Genomic DNA, 25604 nt, shown 5'->3' on the forward strand with positions numbered 1-25604 from the left:
AGAGCGACAGCGCAGCACATTCCAGATCCACACACTTTATTAAGCACCGCTGGGGGAGGATCACAGAGATAGTAAGACACAGCCCCTGCCTCAGAGGGCTTACAGTCTAGGAGGGGAGACCAGCTAGCTTTTGGCTGATCACTACACTACAGATTAAGGTAGATGCGGCAGGGTGGTATCCCAGAGCGCCTAACTCAGTTTCAGGCTCCAGGTGGTGCCTATACTGGGAGCTGGCCAGCTGTAGAGGAAAAGGTATTCCAGGTAGGGAAGCAGCATGGACAGGCAAAGGCAGAGAGTCCAGAAATAGCCAGGGGCTTGTGGACCACCCAGAATTCAGGGCTAGGGGAGCATGGAGCGGGAGGGCGGGGGTGGGAGGTGAAAAGCATGGTGTGGGGAATGCTGGAGAGTATCAAGGCAGGATGGTGGGTCATTCCAGAAGAGACCCACCTCAGGCTGGCTACAGCATTTCCTCCAGGGAGCTCTCACTGCATCCTGGTCCCGGGTTTCACCCAGGGAGGTCCTGTTTGAAGGTGGCAGTGTCTGGTCCAAGCTGATATTCCATGGTCCACGAGGAGGTTTTGGCCATGACAGGGCATGTGCTTGGGGAGTTCAAGGAAGCTCCCAGCTTTCAACACTGGTCAGGCCACAGACAGCACCCACCCCAAGAAACAGGTCTCTCATGGCTGCTTTCACACCCCGTCATGGACACTGTTCTGTTGGCTCCTGGGAAGGGAGGGCAGGAGGTCTACTGACAGATACTGTTCTTTGCCTTGGATGGACTCCAGAGAGTGGTGGGCCGACTCCATAGAGTATGTGTGTTGAAGGTTGGCCTGGGCCTTCCTGCCTGGGAAGCCCAGCTAGAGAGAAGGCAGGAGGTAGCGGATGAGGAGGTAGAGGAGACTGGCAATGCCGGCCAGACCCGTGAGGACGCTGAGCCTCAGTGGCAGGTACTCCAGGGAGCGCTCCAGCTCGGCGTGCAGGAGGATGACCTGGCGTCTGGTGAGGCTCCACTCGCCCGAGTTGTCCAGTACGTGACGGGCCATTCGGACTTTGTCCTTCAGGGGCAGCTGGGCGTTGATTCGGGCCTCTGCATCCTGGCGGTTCAGGTTGTTCCGCTGCATCAGCCGTGCCAGCTGCGTGTCCCGGTCACTAAGGACAGAGCAAGAGGGGCCTGGCGTTGGCAGGCCCAGCCTCCTCCCACTGGCGAGCTACAGGGATGGGGGCAGTCCCTTGCCTTGAATCTACCTGGGGTTGCATAGCCAAGATGGAGGCCTGGCACTGGCTTCCCCCACCCACCCCATGCTTTGCGAGGACCCCCGAAATACTATGGGCTCCCTAAGCCCCTTAATAGAAACGAGGAGGAGAAAGGACTGTGGCAGCTGTTTCTGCCCCTGGGGGTTCTGACTCTGCCATTAGGCCTGAGACTCTCCAGTTTTAAGATGGAAGGATTTGATCACTTGTAATCAGCCTCAGCCTGTGTTCCGGGATGAGTGACCTTTATTGAAAGGCCTGTCTTGCAGCTGGTCACACACTCTGCCCCCCACCCCCACCCCTCAGCCTCTGCGCCAGAAACAGCTTCCCGGGCTGCCACAGGGACCCTTCCTTGGCTTCCCGCCCCCCATGTTTAGACCAAAAGGACGGCACTGAGCTGGTGGCTGCTGTGCTGATGTCACTGAGAAAGAGTGACAGGCAGCCCTGAGGGGTTTCTAATGGGAGCAAGGGCTGGAGAATTGGACCCTCAGCCTTGAGGCGGGACTAAACGTTACAGTCAAGCCCAGGACACCCGGACTCCCAGAAGAATTCGAAGACTACCCCTTGCCCACCATGACATACCATCTGGGTCCTTCCCCAGGAAACTCCCTGTCCTCCCTTCGGCTATGCAGCAACTACTGGGCTGTCCTCTGGAATGGGGTCACGTCCAACACCCCTCCAGCCCCAGGCAGGGAGATGGGCTGCAGAGGCTGTTTTCTGTTACCTGGTCTCTCTGCTTTACCACTAGGCCTCCTTTTTCCCAGTTATAAAACAGGAGGAGCATTATCCCCACACTGAGGAGGCCGAGACTGGAGGCAGCACCTCCCACGGCCCCTCCTGGAGCTGAGAAGCATCTCAGATGGGGAGCTGAAGAACCGATCATGCTATTTTGTGACAATGGGCTTTTCACCCGAACACTTACTCCACAACTGGCAAACTCCTTAAAAATGTGAATGACCACATTCTGGTAAATGCCCCATATTATTTCAAGTATGCCAGGGGCCGTTTGCCAGTTAAAGGAATTCACCGGGATATCCCTATTTCTATAAAGTATAGGTCCCTTTTATGAAAAGCAAACCATTGCTCGTTCCCATCCCTTGGCATCTCTCGAGTCGTACGCCCCCATGTGCAGAAGTGGGGTGTGAAGGGCACCAAGGGCTCCTGTGCTGGTGAGTGGGGCTGGAGGGCCCCCTGGGAAGCAGTCAGAATCTATAAAGCCCCACTTGGCTGTCACAAGCCACAGCTGCCTCTGTTCTCAGCCAACACACTGGCCTCAAAGGGAGCCCAGGGAGGGGCCGGGCAGGGGCAGTGGAGATGTAACCAGCCCCGTTCTGCTTCCTCACCTACGCTCTCCAATCTTTTTTTTTTTTAAGCCCTTGGTACAAAGTTCTAATTATGTTAGACTCCAAGGCAGAGAATTGCAAGTGTTCATGAAGTTTGGCCTCAGCTGATAGTTTTTCACAAACAGGGAACAGAGAACCCAGACAGGTCGCAGATTTGTATGGGGCGACACGGGTCATTGGGGGAGCTAAGAGGGTGTGTGAGCTCCATGCCAGGCTCACAGGATTCAGACTGGGCTTTAAAGGAGTGGGGTGGGGTGGGGTGAGGCTGAGGGCGCTGAGCACTCCAGGCCCCACCCCCAGTGTGCTAGGCGCTTCCCACACGTTAGTCTCTTGAGAACCACTCTGTTCCCAAAATACCCACAAAGCCAAGTGCCCACTTCTGTGTCTGCCGTACTGGTGGGCGGCATCCAGGAAGTCTCTGGGAGGCAGAGACACCCTCACTGACTCTCTCACCCCTCTGGGACTGACTCATTTTCTCTGACAGTTTGATCCTCCTCCTGTTGCCAAGCCTGCATTCTAGTTTGCTTCCTGTCCCGGGGGACTCTGAGAACAAATCCTCAGCTGGGCTCTGAAGGCCCCCTCCCTGCAACTCTCTGTTCATCGGTGTTGCCAGTGGGTGACCCTGGACAAATCCTCTAACTCCCCCCTTGAGTTTTCTGTTCTCTAACTCAGAAGTATCCTGTCTGGTTACCTCATGGTGAAAGGTGAACCGAACAAAGTAATAAATGTGGGAGCTGTTTGGAAAGTTGAAAAGTGCTACAGAAGAGAACTGGGATCCAGTGAGGAACAACATGGTAGCCTAGGCAAAGGCCTGGCATCTGGGCCAAAGTGTCTCAAGAGCCAGCAGGGGGAGCCCTTCCCAAGCACTAGAGAAAAGAGAGAGAGAGAGATGGGGGCGGGGGGGGGGGGTGGTGGTGGTGGTGGTGGTGGAGAGTGTGTGTGTGTGTGTGTGTGTGTTTTATCTTTTCTCTCTCTTCCCACACCCATCTCCAGGCACATCGGGGTCAGGCACAGAAGTTAGGCACAGAGGTTGGTGTCTACAGGCTCTGGGTACTGCTGCCAACCCGCTGTGCTTCCTGGCTGTCCCACGGGGAAAGGGTAAAGTGATGTGTGTCATTCCTTAGGTACATGTCTTCCCCCAAGGATGCTCCTTTCTAGCCTGTCTGCTGGGCCACGCCACACACTTACCAGTAGACCACGACTGTATGCTTCAGGTACTTGAGCAACTTCTTGGTCTCAAACAGCAGGGGGATATCCAGAATCACATAGCGGTATCCTGGGGAGAGGCCAGGAAGCCCACGAGCTCAGTTCTGCAAGCATGCACTGAGGATTGGCTGTGTGCCAGATGTGGGAACAGAGCTGAGGCCTCTGTCCCCTGTGGTGAGGAGTCCCCCAACAGAGAGGGAGACCTTCTGAGGAGAGGACTAACCTGAACTAGTCAGTTCCAGTGCCACGCAGAACAGAATGCTGCAGAAAGTCATTTCTAGCTGGCTAATCTGGGAAGAGCTCCTAGAAAGGATGCATTTGTACTGGCCTTGAAAATCAGGTAGGGCTTCCCAAATTTGAAAGTGAGCAGATGGGGTGGCGGACTCAAGGACAGCAGAAAAGCAAAGCACTAGGAGCAACAAGTTCTACTGCCCTGGCTGAGCCAGAGGACTCGGCAGCTGGTGAGGAGTAGCAGGTGAGGTGGCAGGGAAGGCACACAGGGCTCGGTCCACCTCGGTCTTGAACCCAAACAATTGTTATTTGTGACACAGCCAGAGTTATAGAACCCAGGGTAGTTTCCAGGAGTGATGGGGTCCTTTTTGCCTCTACTTCATCCAACCTTTGCTAAAAAAACTCTTCCCCAAGAGCCAGGCCCAAGCCTGGCCCCCCACTGAAGAGCCCCACCTGAATCTCTCCACCAGCTCTCCATATGGAAGTGGCAGCAGCCCCCAAAGGAAGCAGCAGCTTCCAGGCATCAGAGGCCGACCTCCAGCCAGGGATTACCAGACTTGGCTGGAGTGAGCTGGTGGTTATGACTAGCACTGCGTAACCAACGCCAGTGGGCAAAGGTGCTGGCTGATCCTCTCTCTGGGCGACTACAAGCCAAGGCTAGTATAGGGTGGCGCCCTCACACACTGAAAGGACATGTCCCTGGGCAGCCAACTCAGAAACACCCTCCTGGGCCTCCCTGGGGGCTCCAGGGGTTATATCTAAGCACTGTGAAGCTAGTGGCAGCCACTGCAGCATGAGTTCGATGCTTGAGTTTAATCCCCGGCCATGGAGCTGACCCACGTGGTGCAGCAGCCCTCTCCTGTCTCGCCCGCTGCTCCCCTCAGGAGTGTGTTTCAGTATATCTGCCTGTTCTGCTCCCCACTCTGTCTCTGGTGAATCCTTTCATCTCCCCGCACCTCTGGCCTACACCCCAGCTCTTGCATGCATAAATACATAAATCTTAAAAAAAAAAAAAAGAAACACACTCCTGGTTCACTTTATGCCTGTGACCCTGTGCGTATGTGAAAAAGTTAGCTGGGGTCCAGGAGCAGTGAGGGGAAAGGACAGGCTCCGCTTCTGCCCAGAGCCCAACACGCAGCCTGGGGAGTCCTGTTCCCCAGGACCTGCTGCTCAGGAAGCCCAAGGGGAACCTCAGGTGAAAGAGGGGATTAAACCACTCGGCACCTACCCTGCACCTCCACAGGCCCTCATCAAGTGCTCCAGGGATGAGGGTTATGACAACGATCGATCGATAGGTCCTGGAGGAGGGAGGCCAGCTCCCGTGCCCCTCCCATCTCCGAGCAGAAGCCAAGGCCAGGTCCTCTTATCTCCCTCTCCTGCCGCTCCCTTCGCCTCTGCTCCCCTCACTGTCCTTTCTCCTCGGCCCCTCTCGGGAGCCTTAGGGCAGCTTTTTTGGTTCACCGGCAAAGGGCTGAAGAGCTGTCACAGCCCTCCTGCTTGATAAGCTCTGCAAACTATCCCGACTCTATTAAGACATCCGTCTGCCTACACAGAGACCTCCCCAACAGCTGGTGATCTTATCTGACGTTTGATTATACCAACTTTGACAGTTGTATTTGTTATACTCATCAGGGAAAAACTGGGACTGTGGAAGCCACAGCTGTCGTCCCCATTTTTCACCTTATCGAGCTGAAAAGAGCTTTCTGGCTTTTATTTAAGTGGTGGTGGCTGGGGGGGGGGGCGGGTGGATGACACAGTGCGCCAACTTTGGAGCCGGTGACATTATCCGATGCTTCATTTCAGAAGGAGAGAGCCGCGGCCGCCTCAGAGCCCTGCAGATGTACTGCAGCCGGCCTGGGAGCCAGCGAAAGGGCAGGCGCGAGAGGCAGAGGCTTCGCTCCTGCGGGAGGGGGCTGGCATGGACAAAAGGCAGGACAAAGGCAGGGAGTCCAGAGACTCTCCTTGGAGGAGGAGGAAGGGAAGGAGGCCTGCAGCGAGGTACTGAGATGCAGCAAGAGCCAAAGCTGGCGGCAGGGCGATGCCTAGCACCAGCTCCCCCCAGGAGGGGAGGGGGCGGGAGGGTCCATAGCGTGATGTCTGACAAGTCATCCTTTCCAGAGGGGAAGCGGGGGTGGGAGGGCACTCAGTGCATGCAGACTGGACACGTGAGAGAATAAAGGGTCTGGCACTGTGAGAGCCAGGACTTTACTCAGGCCTCATGACTCCATTTTCATCTGCTATTATTATTCCCACCCCCACTAGAAAAATCAACTTACTTCTTAGGGATCATGACTCAAAAGTCTCAAGTGTCTCTTCTCATTAAATTGTCAATCTCCTTAAGAGCTGAGGGACATGTGCCTCTTTCCTCTGGGGCTGGTACAGGGCTCTGCCTGGGGGGTGGGTGCCAATAAATAGCTTGAACTCAATAGCCTGGGTACCCAGTTCCCCCCACCCTGGCCAACCTTTCCCCAGAGAAGGGCCCCACCCCAGGCCTAGGCCTTACCCCGGAGGAAGTACTTGAAAGTCTCCTTCATCATTTCCTTTTGGATCTCAGGGTGGGTGATGGTGTTGAGCAGATGCCGCCGGTCGGGCTGGTTAAAGATCAGGTCTCCCAGGACCTTGCGATCGATGTCGCCATTCTCCAGCAAGACCTCGGTGCCAAAGGCCTCCACGATGCGCCGGTGGGCGGGGCATCCCGGCTGGACCACTGTGCCATGAAGAGGAGGCTGGGTCACCCTGCCAGCCTCCAGGCCAACCAGGGGACCCCAAGGGACTGGAGGCAAAATGATGGGGGAGCCCAGGGGTGCTTCCTTCAGTTGGAGCAAAAACAAAACGAGGGCAGGGAAAGCAGTTAAGGAAGAGAGTAGGCGCTCTTGCTCTTCCTAAGTGAAGGGGAAAGAAGACAACAGAACAGCAGAGAAGGCAAGCATGGGGCAGGGAGCAGGAATCAGGACAGGGCCGACAGGAAAGCCTTCCTCCCTTGAGGCCTGGAGAGCACTTTTAGAAGGAAGGGAGCCAGGGGTGCTGTTGCAGACGATCCTGCAACCAGGCCCTCCACTCACCCTGGCGGGCAATGACGTCAACATCGATCACCGCACACCCCAGCTGCTGGAACACCTGGATCACCGAGCTCTTGCCCGAGGCAATGCCTCCAGTCAGGCCTACCAGGAACATCTTCCCAGGGAACAGGGAGTCAGAGAGGCTGCAGAACGGGGAGCCCGGGAGTCACGGAGCAGGGCAGGTCCAGCCAAGTGGGATGGTCCAGGAAGGCCAGAAGAAACTGTCTGTTGGACAAAGCAGGCCTGGTCAGTGTTGGGAGGGGACAGAGGGAAGGAAGGAAGGCACAACCCGGCTGGGCAGTCAAGCCTGAGCTTGGCGAGCCCTGAGTCCTTTGAGGGACAGAAAACTCTTTTAGGAAAGGACTTTGGAATTCTTTAAAAATACTCGTGAAGAAGGCAAGCTCACGGTATAAATTTAGCAATTAAAATGCTGAGTAGGCAGAGCAAGGTCAGGAGCTGCTAAGCAGAGAGTGCTTTCTGGAGGCAAACTTCCCACAGGCAGGGGGTCACCTGCCTCTCTGGTGAACCCCAGGTACTTTCCAGAGACCCACAGATACCCCCAACTCTGCTCCCGCCTCCATTTTCTAGTCTGGGACACAGGCTCACAGAGACATGGGCTGCCAGCCTGCGGGCCCCAGCACCAGGACCGCCTGGGTGGCTGGTGGACTGAGGAATAATCCCTCCTCCTTGACCAAGGAGTGGTCCAGGTGGGGAACTCAGCACCTGCTAAGCCTGAGGTTTAGAGAAGTATGCATCCTGCCAAGAAGGAATGTAAGGGAAGAAAGGCAGGCTGGGGGGAATGCCCGAGCCTGGTGTGGGGGCTGAGAGGCCTGTGGGACTAAGCAGCAGCAGCACAGCATGGAGGCCAAGAGCTCAAAGCTCCTCAAACCCACCTTTTCCACTCACACGATTTGCAACTCCGGGCAAGTCACTTGCCTTTCTGAACCTTCATAAAATGGGGTTACCAGAAGCTGCCTGCTAAGGCTGCCGTGCAGTGACAATCCCTCGTGCCTGGTACAATGCCTGGTGTGGAGCAAATGCCCAGTGAACAAAATGGGCCTGAGGTGCAGGGGGTGATGGGGGGGGAGGTTAGTCATATTGCAAGTCACAGAATGGAAAACAAGACTTTCATGAAGTTTATATCCATGCAACCTTGGGCTATCTCGCAGTAGATTTTTGTTAAAAAGTCACTGTTGCATTTTCTGGAGTAAACAGGGTTACCACATCTTGAGTATTGTTCCCAGGCTGGAAGAGATCCAATTGAAGGCCAGCTCTCACCTATCTTCCCACAGCCTCAAATCACTTTTCCAGGACCTTGAAATCTGTCATAGGACTTTTTTTTTTTTGGTTAAACAGCAGATCTGCTGTCCTAATTACACTTTGTGCTTGTAATGAAATGAGTCTGTCTCCCTTGAGGACACATCAAATGACGGGGGGAGGCAGTCACTCAGAGGTGGGCTGTGTGGGTGGGTGGCTTGGGGCGACAGTGGCCCAACCTAGCAGTTTAACTCTACCCTGGCTCATTCTCACCAGGGAAACCAGGGGTGGAGTGAGTGTTTCTCCTCCATTTCTAGGATCGGAGTTACCCCCCAGGTGACCTCCCTCCAGCTTACAAGAAAGGAAGTTAAAGACAGGGTTCATCTGTCAAAAAAAAAATAAAGTTGAAAGCTTTGAAACAGAAAATCTAGCCATGGTATTTTGAATCCCAACCCTGTCCTGTTCTCTCTAAAGCAACAAGTTGGTTTCTCGTGTGCCAAAGACCAACCTGGAGAAATGGAAGTGTGGCTTGAGAAGAGGGCATGGGCGAGAGCAGCTCTCCACAGGGGCCCAATCCCACATCGGTGACAAGCCAGGGTCACCTGGTCACCCAACTTTGCCAGACTGGGCTGAAGGGTCCTGGAAGCGCCCCCCCCCCCCGACATCCGCAGGACCGGGACGCCTTCTGAGAGCTCCTGAGCCCGCTCTCTGCGGTGGCAGTGCCCGGCAGGTGCGCTATGCAGCACCGCTTGGGACCAACTGTCGCTCTTCATTTGTTGTGGCAGACTAAGGACTAGAGAGAGGAAAGGACTGACCCAGGGCCGAGGGTATTAGCAGAGCCTGGATGGAGTTCTGGACCCCTGCCTTAATGTCCTCAGGAAATGAGAAATGAATTTACCATTGGGCCAAGTGAGATGAAATAAAGGCAGCGAATCTGACGACCAGCAAACAGACTCAATCAAAGAAAAATGATTTATTGATGCTCACACTGGTGTTTGTGCGCCGCAGAATTAGGGGTGGGCTCTGAGGGACAGCAACCAGGGCACAGCTCTGTAGCCGGCTCCCGCAGTAACCTTGTGAATACCATCCCTTCTCGGTGCCATAGGTGACCCTTTGTGGAAACAGACCAACAGCTGCTTGGCCTCTGTCAGGAAGGCCGAGGGGACGGAGGAGCATGTGTCCAGGAGCCCCTGCCTGAACAAGTAGCAGCCGTGGCCACCCAGGAAGCCCCTCATAACTCACTCCTTCACCAAGGCAGCCGAGCTCCTCTCCAGGAACCAGCGGGCAACCAATGGAAAACGCAGGGCTTGCCCTCAACTGGACAGACAGACAAAAATGGATCCTGCAGGAACACAGCAGAAGGAAAGCAGGAGTCTGAGCTACTCTGCCTGGCCAGGTCTGTGAGAACCTGGTGTTCACAGCTCTGCTGGTAGATCTCCTGAAGGGCAAAAGCCCAGCCTCCCTTGAGGCTCAAGAGGAGGTGCGAAGCTGCCTGCAAGTCCTGTCCAGGCAGGTCCCCTCAGGCTCCCCTGGGGAAGCAGCCACCTGGGCTCAGAAGCCACCCCAGCCTCACCTCATTCCACTGCTGTTTCCCCGGACCCTCGCAGCACCTCTTAACTCAGCAGTGAGCTGAAAGCCCTGATGCTTAAGAAACTGGCACAGAACCCAGGCTCCGCCCAGCCCAGAGTCCCACCTAGGCCAGGACCCTGTGCCCCAGCCAGTTGACACCAGAACCACTGCTAAGCAGGAAGCTGTGGACTGGAAGCTGAGGCCTGGGTCTTGGCCTCTAAACCCCGCCCAGACACGGGGTGTGACTACAACAGCTGCCCAGGGTGGCCCCAGTTCTACTGAAGTGGGGGCATGTGACATGCTAAGCTCACAATCTGTATAGTGGCACTAGGTGGGGGAGCATATCAAGGGCAATGGGGGTGGTTGCTTTAAATGAGGGGCCTGGAAGGTTTCCCTGAAGTGCACCTGACAGCAGTGAGGGGGCAGGTCTCACAGTTCCTCTCAGAGCTTCCTCACCAAGCCAGGCCCCGACACCCACTGCTCCCTCCTTCCCTGTACCTCCATGCTTTCACTTTTCTTTACTTGAGTGACTATTTTCCATGCATTAGAGAAAATAAGCTCCATGAAGCCATGAGACAGGTGGTTTTTATTTAGCCTTTTGTCTCCAGCATCAGGCAGTGTCCCACATTGGTCTGAGACGTTACCCATTCTTCAACTCAAGTTGAGGTGAAGAGTAAATGAGCTCATAAATGTAGTGTTTAGAATAAAGCCTGGCTGGTACAAAGCAATAACCAATGTTTCCCATTGCTTTTTAGTTACAGTTGCTGCCCTAGAACTATCTATGGAATGAATGACTGAATGACTCTATGAACAGAAAGGAGGGGGTATACTGGGGGTCACGTTCTCCAGTCAGTGCAAAGGGAGGCTGGAAACGACCTCCCAGTCTGCTCCTTTTAGCCATCAGAACAAGCTGCTTGTTGCTAGTAAATCCCTCCTAGAAAGAAATGGAAATTAAAAAAAAAAAATACCCAATGGGTTAAGAAGAATAAGGAACTAATATGGCTGCCCTTGAATGGACACTCTTCTTCTGTGGGCGAGCTCAGGACATAAGTGGAAGCAAGTTCTATTGCTTCGCCATCGCCCAATCAACAGCCCCAAAGGGGCTTGTGCTGGAGCCAGCCCCTGGTTCCCTCATTAGCTTGCAGCTTTGTTCCTTTCTCCTCTTGCAATCTCACAGAATTTCACACTGGGCATGCCTGACCAGCTAGAAGCTTCTCCTTTGAATTGCTTTCCAAAGGGGATGTATCCATTTTGCTCCAATGATCAATATAATCATTCATGAAAACGAGTCATTCCCTGCCTTGGGACCCAATTATTTTCTCGTGGAACCAGTGGTTGCAAAAATATATTGTTTTCCAGTTAACTAGTAAGTGCTATTTTTATCTGTGGTTTTCTCACTCCTAATCTTTCATTATTGGTGAGGGTTGCTGTTTAAACCAAAGTCCAAGCCCTTTTCTCTGCCTGGCTATTAAGTCACCACCTCCTCCAGGCTGCCAATTACCTGGAGGGAGCTACAGAGAAGGTGCCCAGGGTCAGTCTCCCTCTCCCTCCTCCCGCTGCCAACACTAGGGAAGGGAGGGAACGAGCCTCTCGTTCCAGCACTCTCCAGGCAAACAACTATCACCCCTAAGGGGGCTTATGGATGGGCAGGAGTTTGTTTGAACAGGACTACTATTCAGCATTTATGCTGAAATAGGATCATGGGGAGAGCCGACTCTCGGGGGCTTCGGGGTGACAGGAGCCTGAGCTGGGATCTCGCTTGCCCCCTTAACCGGCCATGTGATCTTGGGCAACTGACTACAGCATGGCTTGTTGCTTTGCATATAAAATGAAATTAATGATGACTGTTCACAGGGTTTTGTCAGGATTAAATGAGGTGACATATATCACCGTCACCATATCTTCCCCAACTCTGGGATACACTCCAGTCCCCAGAACGGCACCTCTGTCCTTTCTGTGCTCAGGCCAACCTCGGAGTCCTGCTGGTCCCTCACAGTCTACATCCAGCCCACCAGCGCCCCCTACCAGCTCTCCTCCACCTTCACCAACCATGTAGATATACACATATATAAATATATATATAAATAAACTTATATATATTGTACCAACTAATTAATTATATATCATATACACACACGTCATCGGGTCCTGATGGCTGCAGTAGGCTCTGAGGGTGACCTCCTTGTTCGCTCCCCAACTGTCTACTTGTAACACAGCAGCCAGATGAGTCATAAAAATGCAAGTCCCATCATGTCACCCCTCTGGTCAAAACCCTCGACACTTGCCAGCCCACTCAGAGTACAAGTCCTTACAGGGCTTGTGACAGACCCAGGCTATGCCTGCTCTTTGTCCTGCCACTCTGCCTGGAGCACATCCTCCAGACACACGGGCTGCCTCGCTGCCCACACAGCACACACTCCTACCTGGATATGCTGCTCCCTCTGGCCCGAAAGCTCTTCACCCCCTCTCTGCCCAACTGTCACCCTTATCAGAGACAATGCTAAATACACAAAATAGCACCCACCAATTCACTATTCTCCTTACAGTTCTACTTTCCTGCGACTTATCACCGCCCAACACATTATATAGCTGTGTTTACTTAGCATACGTAGCATAATCTGCCTCCATTTGTAGAATCTGGATACACCTCATAGCCAAAGTGATTAAAACAAGCCTGACAAGTAGAAGGCCCTTAAAAAATATCTGTTGAAGAGGACTGGATCAAGAAGATGTGCTGTATACACACAATGGAGTACTATTTAGCAATCCAAAAAAACTTCATGCCATTTGCAGCAACAAGGATAGAGCTGGAAGGGATTATGCTCAGTGAAAGAAATCAAAAGGAACAAGAAAAATATCAGATGGTTTCACTTATAGTAGGAACATAGAGAAAATGAACAAGGGATCAGGAAAAAAAAAGACAAACTAGCAGGTAAACTATAAATCAGAGACAGTTAGCTGGGGAGGTGAGGGGGGACACACCAAAACATGGGAGGGGAGAGCACAAGAGACTATGGTGACAGTTCATGGAGGAGAATGAAAAATGTAAAAGTGTGTGTATGTATATATACACACACACACAAACATATATATATATATATATATATATATATATATAAATCTGAGTGAACACAAAAATCATACAGCAAAAAGTCTAGCTCATGGGTAAGCAGGAACCCAACATTTACCATTTTAACATAAGAACTTATCTGTCCCAAGGTGCCTCCCTGGTGACCTAGGGGTTAAGTCTCAGCCCTATCACTGCTGCAGCATGAGTTTGATCCCCAGCCAGGGAGCTAACCCACATGGCAGCAGACCTCTCCTCTTTGGCCCACTGCTCCCCTCAGCTGTATATTTCAGTAAAATCTGCCTGTTCTGCTCCCCACTCTGTCTCTGGTGACTCCTCTCACCCCCTGCACGTCTGGCCTGTACCCCAGTTCTTCTACTAAATAAATGTTTGGGGGGCAGTTAGAACTTATCTGTCCCAGAAACCCCACCATGAGAATCACAAAATCTTTTTCCACATCCCTTCTGACCCCCACATTCCTGGGCTGACAAGGTCTAGGGCTCCCAGATGAGGCAGGTATAGGGTGGCAAGCGTGCCTTGATCCCATGTGATCAGCACAACCACCCAGGAATTCAGGTCTTTGATTTATTCCCATTGCAATGGTGAGGAAATGGAAGTCAAACAAAGTCAGGTGTGTATATGATAGTTCTAGAGGGTCTTCACACTGGGGAATGAGAACCCCTAAGGGATGTGGACGATTATCCAAGGGACACAAAGTCACAGTTTAAGTGGAATGAATGTCCAAGTCAATTTCCACAGCGTCTACCTTTGGGAACTGATCAGCCTGGGAACCAGTTGCAGCGTCGCCTCCCCCAAGGCTCCATTCACTCACCCATCTTCCATGTTTCAAGGAAAGGCTAACCACCTGTCCTTGCCAGATCTCACTAAGGTGCACATCCCACAATGCAATGCTCCCCTGGCACCACAAGGGGGCAATTAAAATGATATTCAGGCTGACACTGACATTCAGGCCTAGAGTGACTAACAAATCCTCCTGCTGAGACTGATGGTCTCCACCCTCTTTGTCTTCAATAAAGTGAGAGGATCTAAAAGAACTGTTGGCTTACAGGTCATTAATAATTGAGTCCAATGATTGATCACTGTGATTTTTTTTAGTCTATAATTCACAAAGTGTTCAAAGAATTCAGTAATGTTGCCACAACAAATACCTTCAACTCCTGTGTATTTATTTAGATGAACCAACTCTTTCAGTGCTTACATACAGCCCTTAAAACAAAAACCTAAAAGCTCTGCTCATTCTAACAAACATATATCAAAACTAGTGATATATTTGGTCTTTTAATCATGTATTTTATGACTGTTATGACTCAGTCCAAAAAAAATGCTTAATATTATGACAATATTTTCAAAAATGTTTTAACTTTATTTTGTGGCAGAGAAGTAGGATGACAAATGAAAGGCCTTCAAGCATAAACTGTATAATTATACTAGAAAAAAATCTGGGGGGAGAATGAAATGGAAATTCAAGGAGGGAAAAGGACAATGTGAAACTTCAACTGTAAAACAAAAACTGGCTCAGGTTGTTTTTCAAAGGATGAGGGAAAGCAAATCATTATGATATTTAGAGTCCACTGCACAGATTTAAAGCCCTGATGTTAACAGTGCTATTTTTAAAAATGTCAATATTTCCAATTAACCAGAAATCATAATCCTTTGCAACTACTGAAACTTTCAGAGAAAAATTTTAACTACCTAAAAAGGTGCCAGTGGGTAGTTTTTGAAACAAAGCTAAACTCAGGGCTGGCCTGTGTTCAGTACCAGCCCTAATCTTTTGTCCTTAAGGCACAGACACCAAGAGAGTTCTGACCCTCTGAAACATTATCCAGAAGGACAGATTCAGCCCTTCCTCAAGATTGGAGATCTATCAGGTGGGAATTCAGGGCCCAGCAAAAAAAAAAAAAAAAAAAATACAACATCCCAACTGGCCTGTTCACTTTCTGTTATTCACCAGCCACGGGAACTTACTGTGAACTTCTGGGACCCCCCCCCCAACACACACACACCCTCCCCCACACCTTCCTGGTCTAGCAGGCAAAGGAGCAAAGTCATCTGCATGGGTTCAAAGTCAGATGTTTCACCCAGTTCTGTAAAGTAGCCCCAAGCAGGAATCTGGTGCCTGTGGGAGAGCCAGCCTTTCACCCTCACTGAAAATCAAGGAGCTACTAAAGCTTTAAACGATGGATACCTAGCCTTTGTCTCTCCGCAGTGCATTCTGCAGAAGTCAGGAAATGATTAAACACCAGCATTTGCCCTCCTCTCAGCATAGACGGAGTCCACATTTCTTTAGGTCAAGGTAACTTTAGGTCAAGAAAGATCTAAACCTGCAGATGAAAACCAGAAACCCCCTGTCAAGAATAATTATTTTTAAAGTCTTGGGCCTCCCCGGTGGCGCAGCGGTTGAGCGCTGGGTTGCGAAGCTGCCCGCAGCCTCTGCAGCGCCGGTTCGATCCCCGGCTGCTCCCCGGCCACCGGAGGAGGATCCCACATGGCGCGCAGACCTCTCCTGCCGCCCGCTGCTCCCCTCAGCAGTGTCCTTCGGTCCTTCTGCCTGCTCTGCTCCCCGCTCTGGCTCTGGTGAATTCTCTCACCCTCCCACGCTTCTGACTGTACCCAGTGCTTGTACAAATAAATAAATAAATAATAAATCTTAAAAAAAAAAAAAATAAATAAAGTCAATGACTCCCTGTTCCCTTCTATTTTCTGCAGGTAGGCTACTCTGTAACAAGGGATATAAACGTAACTCAACTTGTTGGAGCAGTTCAGTCGTTAGAGCAGTTCTCAGAGTAAAATCTGTCACACTGTTTCCAAGTTGGAATCCTCACTTCTGTTATCTAATAACCTCGATCACTGAGATTTTTATCTCAGGCAACAGCTACATCTCTCTGTAGCATTTCACCTATTTCCCCAGGTTTCTGTCTGCACCGTGCACCCACCTCCCTCATATTCAAAAGCTTCCATTTCCTCGACTTGAAATTACATCCCACTGGTAATTTCCTCTAACTAAAGGGGAGAGAGAAATCTTCGAAAACTTCATAAGCAAACTCCACGCCGAAGGTGTCCTGGCTTCCATTTGGAAAGCTGAAAGGCCGCCCTCTGCAGATTAATGCGTGGGAACGCCGCCGTGCGGCGCGCTCTTCCAGGGGGCGGGGCGGGGGTGACGGTCTTCGCTAAAACTTACAACCCTAGGGAAGAGGGAAGCCAGGTCTAAAAAGCAGAGATCGGTCACTCAGCTACCCTGCAAGGCACCTTCCATCCACCCTATGCGATAGAGCTCATTCTTCACAGATGTGCAAACTGCGAGTCGGGAAGGCACCCGGGGTCACACAACCGCAGTGGCGGACTGGATTCAAAAGCCCAGTTCTGCAGCGTGTTGGCCTTGGACAGTCTCCAGGTTTGAATCCAATTTCCGCCGCTTTCTAGGTGGAAACCTTTCTCCAACTCACAGCTGTCAACCAGGACAGTAACACCTGGCGTAGCAGGGGGCGGTCAAGACAAAGGCCAAGAGCTCAAAGCATCTGACCCAGAATCAGAAGTTTGTGTTCGATAAATTGTGATCGAGGAAGGGAAAAAAGGCGCGCGCTCTGCCGCCCACCCTGAGCACGACCGGCGCACCCCAGCGCGGCCGGACAGCGGACCAGCCCGCCGGACCGGGCGCCCCAGCCGCCTCGGGGCCCGGGCGGCACCGGAGCGCCGCCGCCCGACCCGCTCCCTCCCCGGCCGGCGGCTCTGCCGCCCGCGTGCCGCGCTACGTACCGGGCCTCTGACCCGACCGGGGCCGCCTCTGCTCGCCCAATCTCAGAGGCGCTTACTGGGCGGCTGCGGGCGGCCAGGCGGGGCCTCCGGATCGCGCGCACGCGGACCCGACGCCCAGTCAGCGGAAGAGGCGGGGGCCCGGGGCGAGGGGGGCGGGCCCGGGGCGAGGGGGGCGGGCCCGGGGCGAGGGGGGCGGGCCCGGGGCGAGGGGGGTTGGGTTCATCAGAACCCGAGCCTTCCTATGCTGGCGGGGGTGGGGGGAGTGGGGGTGCGGAAACCACAGGGACCCCTAGCTTCAAACTCAGACCTGACCATCACTAGCTGTGCAGCCTCTGGCAATAGACATGCTGGCTAGCTCCGGCAGTTAACTGAGCGATTGCATGCCCAGCTCCCAAGAGCACTCTAGAGGCATTATCTCATTGAATCTTCAGTCCTTGAGGTGGATACAGTCACCATGCCCATTTTACACAAGAGGAAACTGATGTTTAGAGGTTAATCAATTTGCCCTCTTTTAGAAAGTCAATTAGCGGCAGCGCCCTATTTCTGTTCTACAAGCCTAGCAAGTAACTTAGCCTCTCATCCTGTCTTCCCATTCAAGCGCCACTTGTTGAAAGAATTGGAAATAGATAAAAGCGTGTAATGATGCCACACATATAGGAGGTGGTCCTTCATTAACTCCTACCCTGTCTCCTTTCCCTCTCTCTCTAGACTGTATCTCTGCTTCCTTTATGGCAGAAATCTTGTTTATCTTCCCGACTAACATACCCAGTTACTTACAACAGTGTCCAGCAGACTAGGGATCCATTACATCAAAGAATGAAGTAATCTGACATCTTTCGCTGATCACTCTGAAACCTTTCTCCTGAACATCAACGGTACTGTGGATAAACAGGATTTCCCTTCTTGACCAAAAGGACCATTTGGTCCAAGCACCCTTCCAGTGCTTGAATCTCCTCTACATCACCACTGTCTACACCTGGCCATGGCTAGTCCAGGAAACTCTGTGGCTTTTGAGACAGTTTCCAGTCATGGCAAATTCTTCCTTAGAAAATATCTCTCTGGTTCTAATTCATTGTAGAAGTAATTCTTATTTCACAGAGTCAGATCTCATGTTCCAGACCCTTCATGACCTGAACAAATTACAGATAACTTAGGTTTGTGGCTCTTAGCCTTTCCCTACTCCTGATACACCAGAGAGATGCCCAGAATCTCATCAGTTCCCTGGCCAAGGCAGAGTCAGGAATAGGAAAATGCCTGTACCTCCCCCGTATTATCAGGTTGTTTCTAGAATAAATGGGGCCTTGCCTTCTAGGTAGGCTTTCTTGTGGCCCAACCTGCTAAGAGCAGCTGCATCACCGCTCCAGGACAAGCCCAGAGAAAAAGCTTAAGGGGCTTCAATGAAGGCACCTCCTCAGAATTAAAGCTTGAGCTTTGCGGTGTTAAGAGGGTTTTAAGCTCAAACACACATTCTCCATTATTCAGGAAGGCAGTCACAAACTTTGAGTATGCTCTAGCAGCTTACATAATCTCACTTCACCCTGACAATGATCTGCATCTCAATCACCTCTGTGTCTTCCGCACCTAGCATGCCACCTGGGTTATAGTGCTGCTTCAAGTTGTCTTTGAGAAACCACCCTCTGAGTCCAACAGACGACTCCTTTGACTCCTGGGTCTTTTACTCTAGGTTCTTAAAATTAAACTTATTTTGCGTATGTTTATTTAAAATAAATATTAATATGCAATTAAATTCATACCATACTTCACAAATACCATTAATATTTATCCTTTATTATAGAGCTCAAGGAAAAAAAAAAGCCACCTCCCATAGGTTGACATCAAACTCCTAAGAAGCCCAAACTCCTAAGCCTGACACTTAAGGACTTCTGTGACTTGCCCCTTGATCACCGCTCCAGACACATGTCTCACCATATGCTCCTCCCGGAAGAGGCAAAGGAATAAGGTAATTTTGTTATTACACCAGACGCTATTAAAACACCAGGTTCAAGTCTGAACTCATATTCAATAGTTGTGAAACTTTGAACAAATCATTGAACCTTTTGTTTTCTCATAGTAAAACAGGACTAACACCTGCCTTCTTTTTTTTTTTTAAAGATTTATTTATTTATGCATACAAGAGCTGGGGCACAGGCCAGAGATGCGGGGGTGAGAGGATTCTCCAGAGACAGAATGAGGAACAGAACAGGCAGACTGACCGAAATACACTGCTGAGGGCAGAAGTGGACAAGACAGGAGGGTTACTGTGGGTTACTCCCATGTGGGTTACTCCCTAGCCAGCAGGGGGAATTCTTGTTGCAGAGGCTGAGGATTGCTTCATAGTGTGGTGCTTAACCCTTTGCGCCACCAGGGATGCCCCACACCTGCCTTCTTCATTGCAGAGTGAAACAAGGCAGTTGATGGTGGGGATGGTGGGGATCAAACGAGATAGTGTGTTAGTGCATCTGTGAGCACTTTAGTAGCACCTGCTAAAGTTGGAAAGCTAGAGAAGATTGACATGGCCCCTGTCAAGACGAAGTGAGCAGTAGCACCACTGGTGCTACTGCTAGGCAGAGGATGCCAGGCACACCTTCTTAACCCCCACAGCACCAAGCAGAAGGCTGAGCCCCCTGTGCTCCAAACCCATGTGTCAAAGGGCTGTCTTAAGAAGGAAGGGTACCTGTCCTGTGAAAGTGAGCTCTAGGGGAGATAGGAAGCTGCTTAAGGGCATCCCCTTTCCTGTACATCACAATTCAACCCACCAGCCCTGTTCTTCAGAGAAAAATTCTCCCCTAGACCAGTCAGGCTGCTGGTTGTATCTTTCTCCAAAATCTGGATGCGTTGTCTCATCTTACAGATGAGACTCAGAGGCTCACAGAGGTTCAGTGACTTGGGTAAGATCACTCACTGTCAGAGGCAGGATTTAGAACCTAGAAGAATGACTCTGGAGTCTGTTTGCTTAACTACTTAACCACAATATCCTACTGTCTCCAGGAACACCTGTGGAAGGATAATGCGGGTACCTACACTAGAAGCGAATTCTGGAATCTGCAGAGCTTCACAGGCTCATCCCTGAGCCACCATCTGGGACTTGCTGTACTGTACTTTCTGCCAAAATGGGTGGTTAGGAAAAGCCAGAAGGGCTAAATGGGAGAATCCTGTAATTCCAGTGTGATGAGGCACTCAGAAAGCTGCGAATGTTCACCTTGTAAAAAAGAATTTCAGGAAACCACATATTAATTGTAGAACATGTAACAACTTCCACAAAATTTTAATTTAACAATAGAAATCATGGATCCATGGGAAATCACGGATCCTAGAAAATCTAAGGACAGTAACTTGGAAAAGCCTGAGAGAGAGAATAAGTGCTTTTCAGGTCCCTTTTGACCTGAAATGCTCAGATACACTGGATTCCAGAACTTTGGACTCGTACATACATTCTGAACTTGGTTGGGACAGTGACATTGCCTGCCTACCTTCCAAAAAGACACTCCGCTAAGCAAAACTGTTCAGTTTGCAGTAAAATACAAAGCAGAGAATCTTACTTAAGCTTTGACCTGCAAGAAGGCAGAGTCCCTTCATTTCCTATAATCACTCTTCTTCAGTCATGTTTTATTAGCTTTATCCAGCCTCTGCATATCCGTGAGAAAAGAAAATACAGTATTGGGAATTAGCATACCACATGTGGTTTCCCTCAAGCTCTGCAACTATGTGTCAAGGTGATGTTTTTTTCCCAAGCACAATTTTCTTCAAGTCCCCTTCCCAACCTACTTCACAAGGTCACATGTACTACAATAGGTGTAGAAAAGTTAAATTCCTCTAACATATGTAAGACTTCGTTATTAACATATCTGACTTCCTCCCCTTGTCCTAAAGCTGTATTTATATACATGGCAGTGTGTTCACAGCAGTCTTGACCCTGGAGAGAGGAGTGTGGGTGACAGCCCTCAGCTTGAGTTTGGCTTTGACTCCCTTCCAAAGTCAAATATAAATGGTTGGGAATTATCTGCTGTTTGGAATATTTACTTCTGTTCTTGGCAATGATATAAAATGGAAGAGTTGACTATAGTTAGCTTTGTTTTGCTGTTTTCGTAAGTCAGATGGGAAGTGTTTTTTCCTCATCTCAAGTTGAGAGTTTCCCTTTTTGGACATGGAGGATTCCCATTATAAGAATTTGTCCTTCCAGACCTCCCCGGTGGCGCAGTGGTTGAGCACTGGGCTGTGAAGCTGCCTGCGGCCTCGGCAGCGCCGGTTTGATCCCCATGTGCCCACGAGGGTCCCACATGGCACGCAGACCTCTCCTGCCGCCCGCTGCTCCCCTCAGCAGTGTATTTCGTCGGTCTGCCTGTTCTGTTCCCCACTCTGGCTCTGGTGGATTCTCCCACCCTCCCGCGCTTCTGACTGTGCCCAGTGCTTGCATAAATAAATAAATAAACATCTTAAAAAAAAAAAAAAAGAATTTGTCCTTCCCTCACCAACCACCAGTACCAAATGGAATGGGAAATCTTTAAGAATGGGAACCAGGTCTTGAGGCACTCTCTCAAGACTAAGGCGAGATTACCCAAAAACAGAGATGTGACCCAAGGTGTTGAAGCATTCAGGCAAGGCTAAAAATTGATTTAAGATACCCCCATTACTTTCTAATCACTGATTCCCTTGCGTAGATGTATCAGACAATGGGGCTTTGATAGCTGTACAACGATTTTGCCACTTATCAGCTACGGGACTTGCAATTTACTAACCTACCTGGGCCACATGTCTCATCTGTGAAAAAAAAACCACCTACAGGCTGAGAGGATTAAATGAGATGTGTGAGAAGCCTTACCACAGCGCCTGGCATATAAATACTTATTGAAAAGTAGTTGTGGAGGGTTTCTGTGGAGAATGAGAGGGCAATGTGCGCAGAAGAGCTTAGTGGAGACTAGTATTGGGGGGCGGGGGGAGAGGGGGCAATTAGTGGCAAGGCCTGATCTAGCAGTGAGGTCTCCTGGTGCAAGATAAGAGCTCTGCACACCACGATCTACCGCTTCTTTTGAGGCCTCGAACTACCAACGAGCAGGAGTCGCCCAGAGTTCCAAGTAAGGAAGGCGGTCAGGAGTTAATCTAACTTCTGGCAGGAAGAATCCCTCCGAGAAGGCCCGACGCATTCAGGCCCCCGGTGGGTCGCACCGGCGGGCCTCAAGGCCCTCTTACTCACCCGGGAGTGGTAACGGTCCTTAACGGCAGCCAGTAACGGCTCACCTGCGGGCCCGGGCACTCATAAGGGCAGGCTGAAATTAAACCTTGGATTTTGGACTCCCCACGTCCGAAAGCCTAAACCAGCCCGAACTACAATTCCCAACATGCCATGCGGCCGCCCGGGCCTTAGAGGGTCGGCCGGACCAACCTTGCGGTCCTTCTTTAACCAAAGCGCTGCCGAACCGCCCAGGTCTTCCGGGTAGTGCTGGCTCCCGCCCAGGACAGCCTCCTCTCATGATTTCTGGGTATTGTAGTCCATTTGTTCCAATTTCCCGGGAAGGAGCCTCTCCTAGTTACGGCTCCTTTAGCCATAAAAACTACGAAACCCAGAATATAGCGCAAGCTTCCCTCGTCCAATGGGAAGCCCCCATGTAGCGAGGCGCGGAGGCCGGCTCTCGCAACTCAAGATGGCGGACGAGAGTGAGACAGCAGTGAAGCCGCTGGCACCTCCGCTGCCACAGATGATGGAAGGGAACGGAAACGGCCATGAGCACTGCAGCGACTGCGAGAACGAGGCGGACAACAGCTACAACCGGGGGTAACGATGTCCTCGGAGTCCATTTCCCGTTCAGTCTCCCACAACCTGGGTCTTTGGGGTGCGGGGAAGTCACCGGGAGCTCAGTGTGACCCCACCCCCGTACTCTTATTGGCTGAGACATTGGGATCCTGCCTGTCGATTGGTTGCTGTCTTTGTCTTTTAGCCGGGGTGGGTGCTCAGTGTATTAATGGCCGGAGACATTCAATACTTTTATTATATAAAAGTTCTTCTGTGTAATATTTCACCCGTGTGCTTCAGGCGCGTCCGAGGAGACGATGGTTTTAGATGGCACCACACGAGTCAATTGATAGCAGTACAGCTCAAAGGGGATGTTACTTGTAGAAGAGTGTGGACATCGTGATTAGCAATAAACGAATAATCGCTGCAGTTCGTCTTCAACAAGTTAATCAAGCTACAGAAACCATAATTATGTTGTAAAATATCACTACCAAAGAATCCCAAAATGTAAACTCACCTTATAAACCCCACGTAATTGCTGTATGATGGATGTTTTGATGTATATCGTGTACATCATTTCCGTTGCTCCACATAATCCATAAGTTCCCCGAACATGTAATTAGATCTTCCATCATCTTTGCTTTGTTAACTTTGCTAAGTCGCCTCAAGCTTCAAGTAGTTGAGTAGTGGTTATTGGATAGTGTTTGGAGGTGGGATTAATACTGCAACTCCTGTATTCACTACTGGGACTCATTTAGAGTCTTGATACTAGTAGCTATTTGTTTCTCTGGAAGAAGAAATGCATCAGGTGATTGAGTGTTGAGTTCTTTTCCCAAGTAACTTTTTACTCTTCTTTTTTTTTTTTTTAATTTTTCTAGAGGCATGTCTTATTTATTTATTTATTTATTATTTGTTTGTTTGTTTGGTTTATACATGCACTGGGTACAGTCAGAAGCGTGGGAGGGTGAGAGAATTCACCAGAGCCAGAGCGGGGAGCAGAGCAGGCAGAAGGACCGAAGTACACTGCTGAGGGGAGCAGCGGGCGGCAGGAGAGGTCTGCACGCCATGTGGGACCCTCCTCCGATGGCCGGGGAGCAGCCGGGGATCGAACCGGCTGCAGAGGCTGCAGGCAGCTTCGCAACCCAGCGCTCAACCACTGCGCCACCGGGGAGGCCCGTAACTTTTTACTCTTCTAAGCCACACTCTATCATTCCTCTTTCTTCACCTTGTTACAATAACTGGAACTGAAATTTACTCTCCCTGCCTATCTATATTTACATATATGTTTTCAATGGAAAGTCTTGAGAGATATTTTAGATGAGTCTGTGGTTGCCTGATTTTCATAGCCATCCTCTCATTTGCAGTGTTGGCAGGAGTCCTGGAAGTAAGGGTTGAAGGTTGAAGTTGTTGGATAAGCCTTTTTTTTTTAAATTCTGGTATCTTGTAGAAATGAGAGAACAAAGCATGACTTCAGTAGTTTCTTACTCTGCTTGTGATGATTCCTTCTGTTAAAAGTTCTAATCTTTAAGTTCTTCCACCAGCATTGAAAATAACAGAGGAATATAGAAGAAAAGAAAGTAAGCCCGATTTTATTTTGCACACAGTTCTAGTGTAGTGAACACCTTATCTTGGTTTGAGATTCCTAAGAATACAGGAGCTGAGAAAGAGGAAATAGGAACAGCAAGAAGGGAAAGCACAGCCTTTCTAAGTAGAGCTCCCCATCATAGATAAGAACTGTGCAATTCGAAAGTCATTTCAGAAGTGAAAACACAGCTTTTTCTTTGCTTTGTGTGGTTGCTTTTCTTTCAGTCTGCTCAACTGTTCCCTGACTACTGTCTGTAGCTCTTAATTGGTTTTCTTCCCCATAATCTCTGAATCACTTTGCAAAACAGTTTGGCAGCAAGCTCTCTGTTTTAGCTATAGGAAAACCCAAAAACTTTGGAGGTGTCTTCTTGTTGTTTTTGTAAATGGCTATGATCTGGATGAACAAATGAAGTTTATTAACATCCTGAATCTAGAAGTTTGTATAAATGAGTTTGAAGGTGAAAAGTAAAGGACCTAGCCTAGAGGACAGAATCTAGTTCTGTCACTTAGAATCTCTGCTGCAATCAACATTTGCCAATTAATTGTCAAAGGAAACAGCTTTGGGGAGAGCATGTGTGTCACAGTGGGTAAAAAGTAGACTTTGGAGTCATTCATAGCTGGATTCAAAGCCTAGTTCTGATACATATTAGTCCTGTGATTTGGGGAAAGTTATTTAATCTCTACTTGTAGGAATTAAATGAGGTAACATCTAGAATGCACCCTTCATCCTTCCTCTTTTTTCAAGTCTTCCCTGTCCTTGCCCTCCCCACTCTTATCACATACTATATATTTTGTAATTTTTATCATGATAAGAACTTTTGTGTCTAGTCTCTGCCTTACCTGCCTGGGGCTTGGTGGTTGCTGAATGAGTGAATGGCAAATGTCAAAGTTCATAGCACAATGTTAGTGGAATTTAATTTCTCTTCGCTTTAGGGGAAGGATGTCCGATTTTTTTCACATACACACTTCCCTCTCTCCCAAGTAAGTCTCATTGTAATTACAATTATTACGAAATGCCCACAGAAGTAGAAGAAGGGGGGGCCTCCCTGGTGGCACAGCGGTTAAAGTCTCAGCACTATCAAGCTATCAGCAGCCATTGCGGCACGAGTTTGATTCCCCAGCCCACATGACGCAGCAGACCTCTCCTTTCTCACCCACTGCTCCCCTTAGCAGTGTATATCAGTAGATCTGCCTGTTCTACTTCCCACCCTGTCTCGGGTGAATCCTCTCACACACCCCCACCCCTTCCTCCTTTTTTCAAGTCTTTCCTGTAAAACTATAGACAGATACACATATAATACACACATACATTAGACACACGTGTGCACAAGTGTGTTTATATGTATATGTGAAGTTTATGCTCACTAATACTATGGAAGAAACCTCTGGTCTACACTCCAGTTCTTTTATGCATAAATAAATAAAATAAATCTTTTTAAAAGAAAAAGACGTAGAAGAATCCTTTAGTTGTGGATGCTTACCACTATTTTTTTGGCTTCTTGAGATTTTTCTTGTCTTAATATTATTTAAAATGT

The 25604-nt window shown here is 50.0% G+C and overlaps 2 protein-coding genes across 5 annotated transcripts in view; one reads left to right on the forward strand and one right to left on the reverse strand.

Annotated features, from left to right (window-relative positions):
• Positions 1–22526, reverse strand: DCAKD (dephospho-CoA kinase domain containing). Of its 4 annotated transcripts, XM_054689779.1 has the most exons (6): positions 22138–22526; positions 17535–17635; positions 7094–7315; positions 6535–6738; positions 3783–3870; positions 1–1149 (listed from the first exon to the last, which is right to left on the reverse strand). In XM_054689779.1, the coding sequence occupies exons 3-6, from the start codon at positions 7203–7205 to the stop codon at positions 858–860; spliced, it is 696 nt and encodes a 231-aa protein (XP_054545754.1). In that variant the 5' UTR covers positions 7206–7315; positions 17535–17635; positions 22138–22526; the 3' UTR covers positions 1–857. The 4 variants fall into 4 exon arrangements, with proteins under 4 accessions (XP_054545754.1, XP_037350787.1, XP_037350785.1 ...); XM_037494890.2 differs by lacking the exon at positions 17535–17635; XM_037494888.2 differs by lacking the exon at positions 17535–17635 and having other exon boundaries at positions 21949–22526.
• The window catches only part of NMT1 (N-myristoyltransferase 1), a 27741-nt gene continuing 24096 nt past the window's right edge, over positions 21960–25604 (forward strand). The window contains exon 1 of the mRNA XM_037494887.2: positions 21960–22527. Within this exon, the coding sequence (XP_037350784.1) occupies positions 22346–22527 (182 nt within the window). The 5' untranslated portion in view covers positions 21960–22345. The remainder of the gene's footprint in view (positions 22528–25604) is intronic.

The sequence above is a fragment of the Talpa occidentalis genome, unplaced genomic scaffold, assembly GCF_014898055.3.
Source record: "Talpa occidentalis isolate TD23 unplaced genomic scaffold, MPIMG_talOcc4v2.1 talOcc4.7, whole genome shotgun sequence".
In the NCBI taxonomy this organism is placed as follows: Eukaryota; Metazoa; Chordata; class Mammalia; order Eulipotyphla; family Talpidae; genus Talpa; species Talpa occidentalis.

Coding starts and splice junctions, on each gene's coding strand:
- DCAKD (XM_037494890.2), bottom strand. CDS start 7,205: ATGTTCCTGGTAGGCCTGACTGGAGGCATTGCCTCGGGCAAGAGCTCG. Junction 6,739..7,093: donor TGACGTCATTGCCCGCCAGG/GTGAGTGGAGGG, acceptor TTCATGGCACAG/TGGTCCAGCCGGGATGCCCC. Junction 1,150..3,782: donor CATACAGTCGTGGTCTACTG/GTAAGTGTGTGG, acceptor CTCTGTCCTTAG/TGACCGGGACACGCAGCTGG.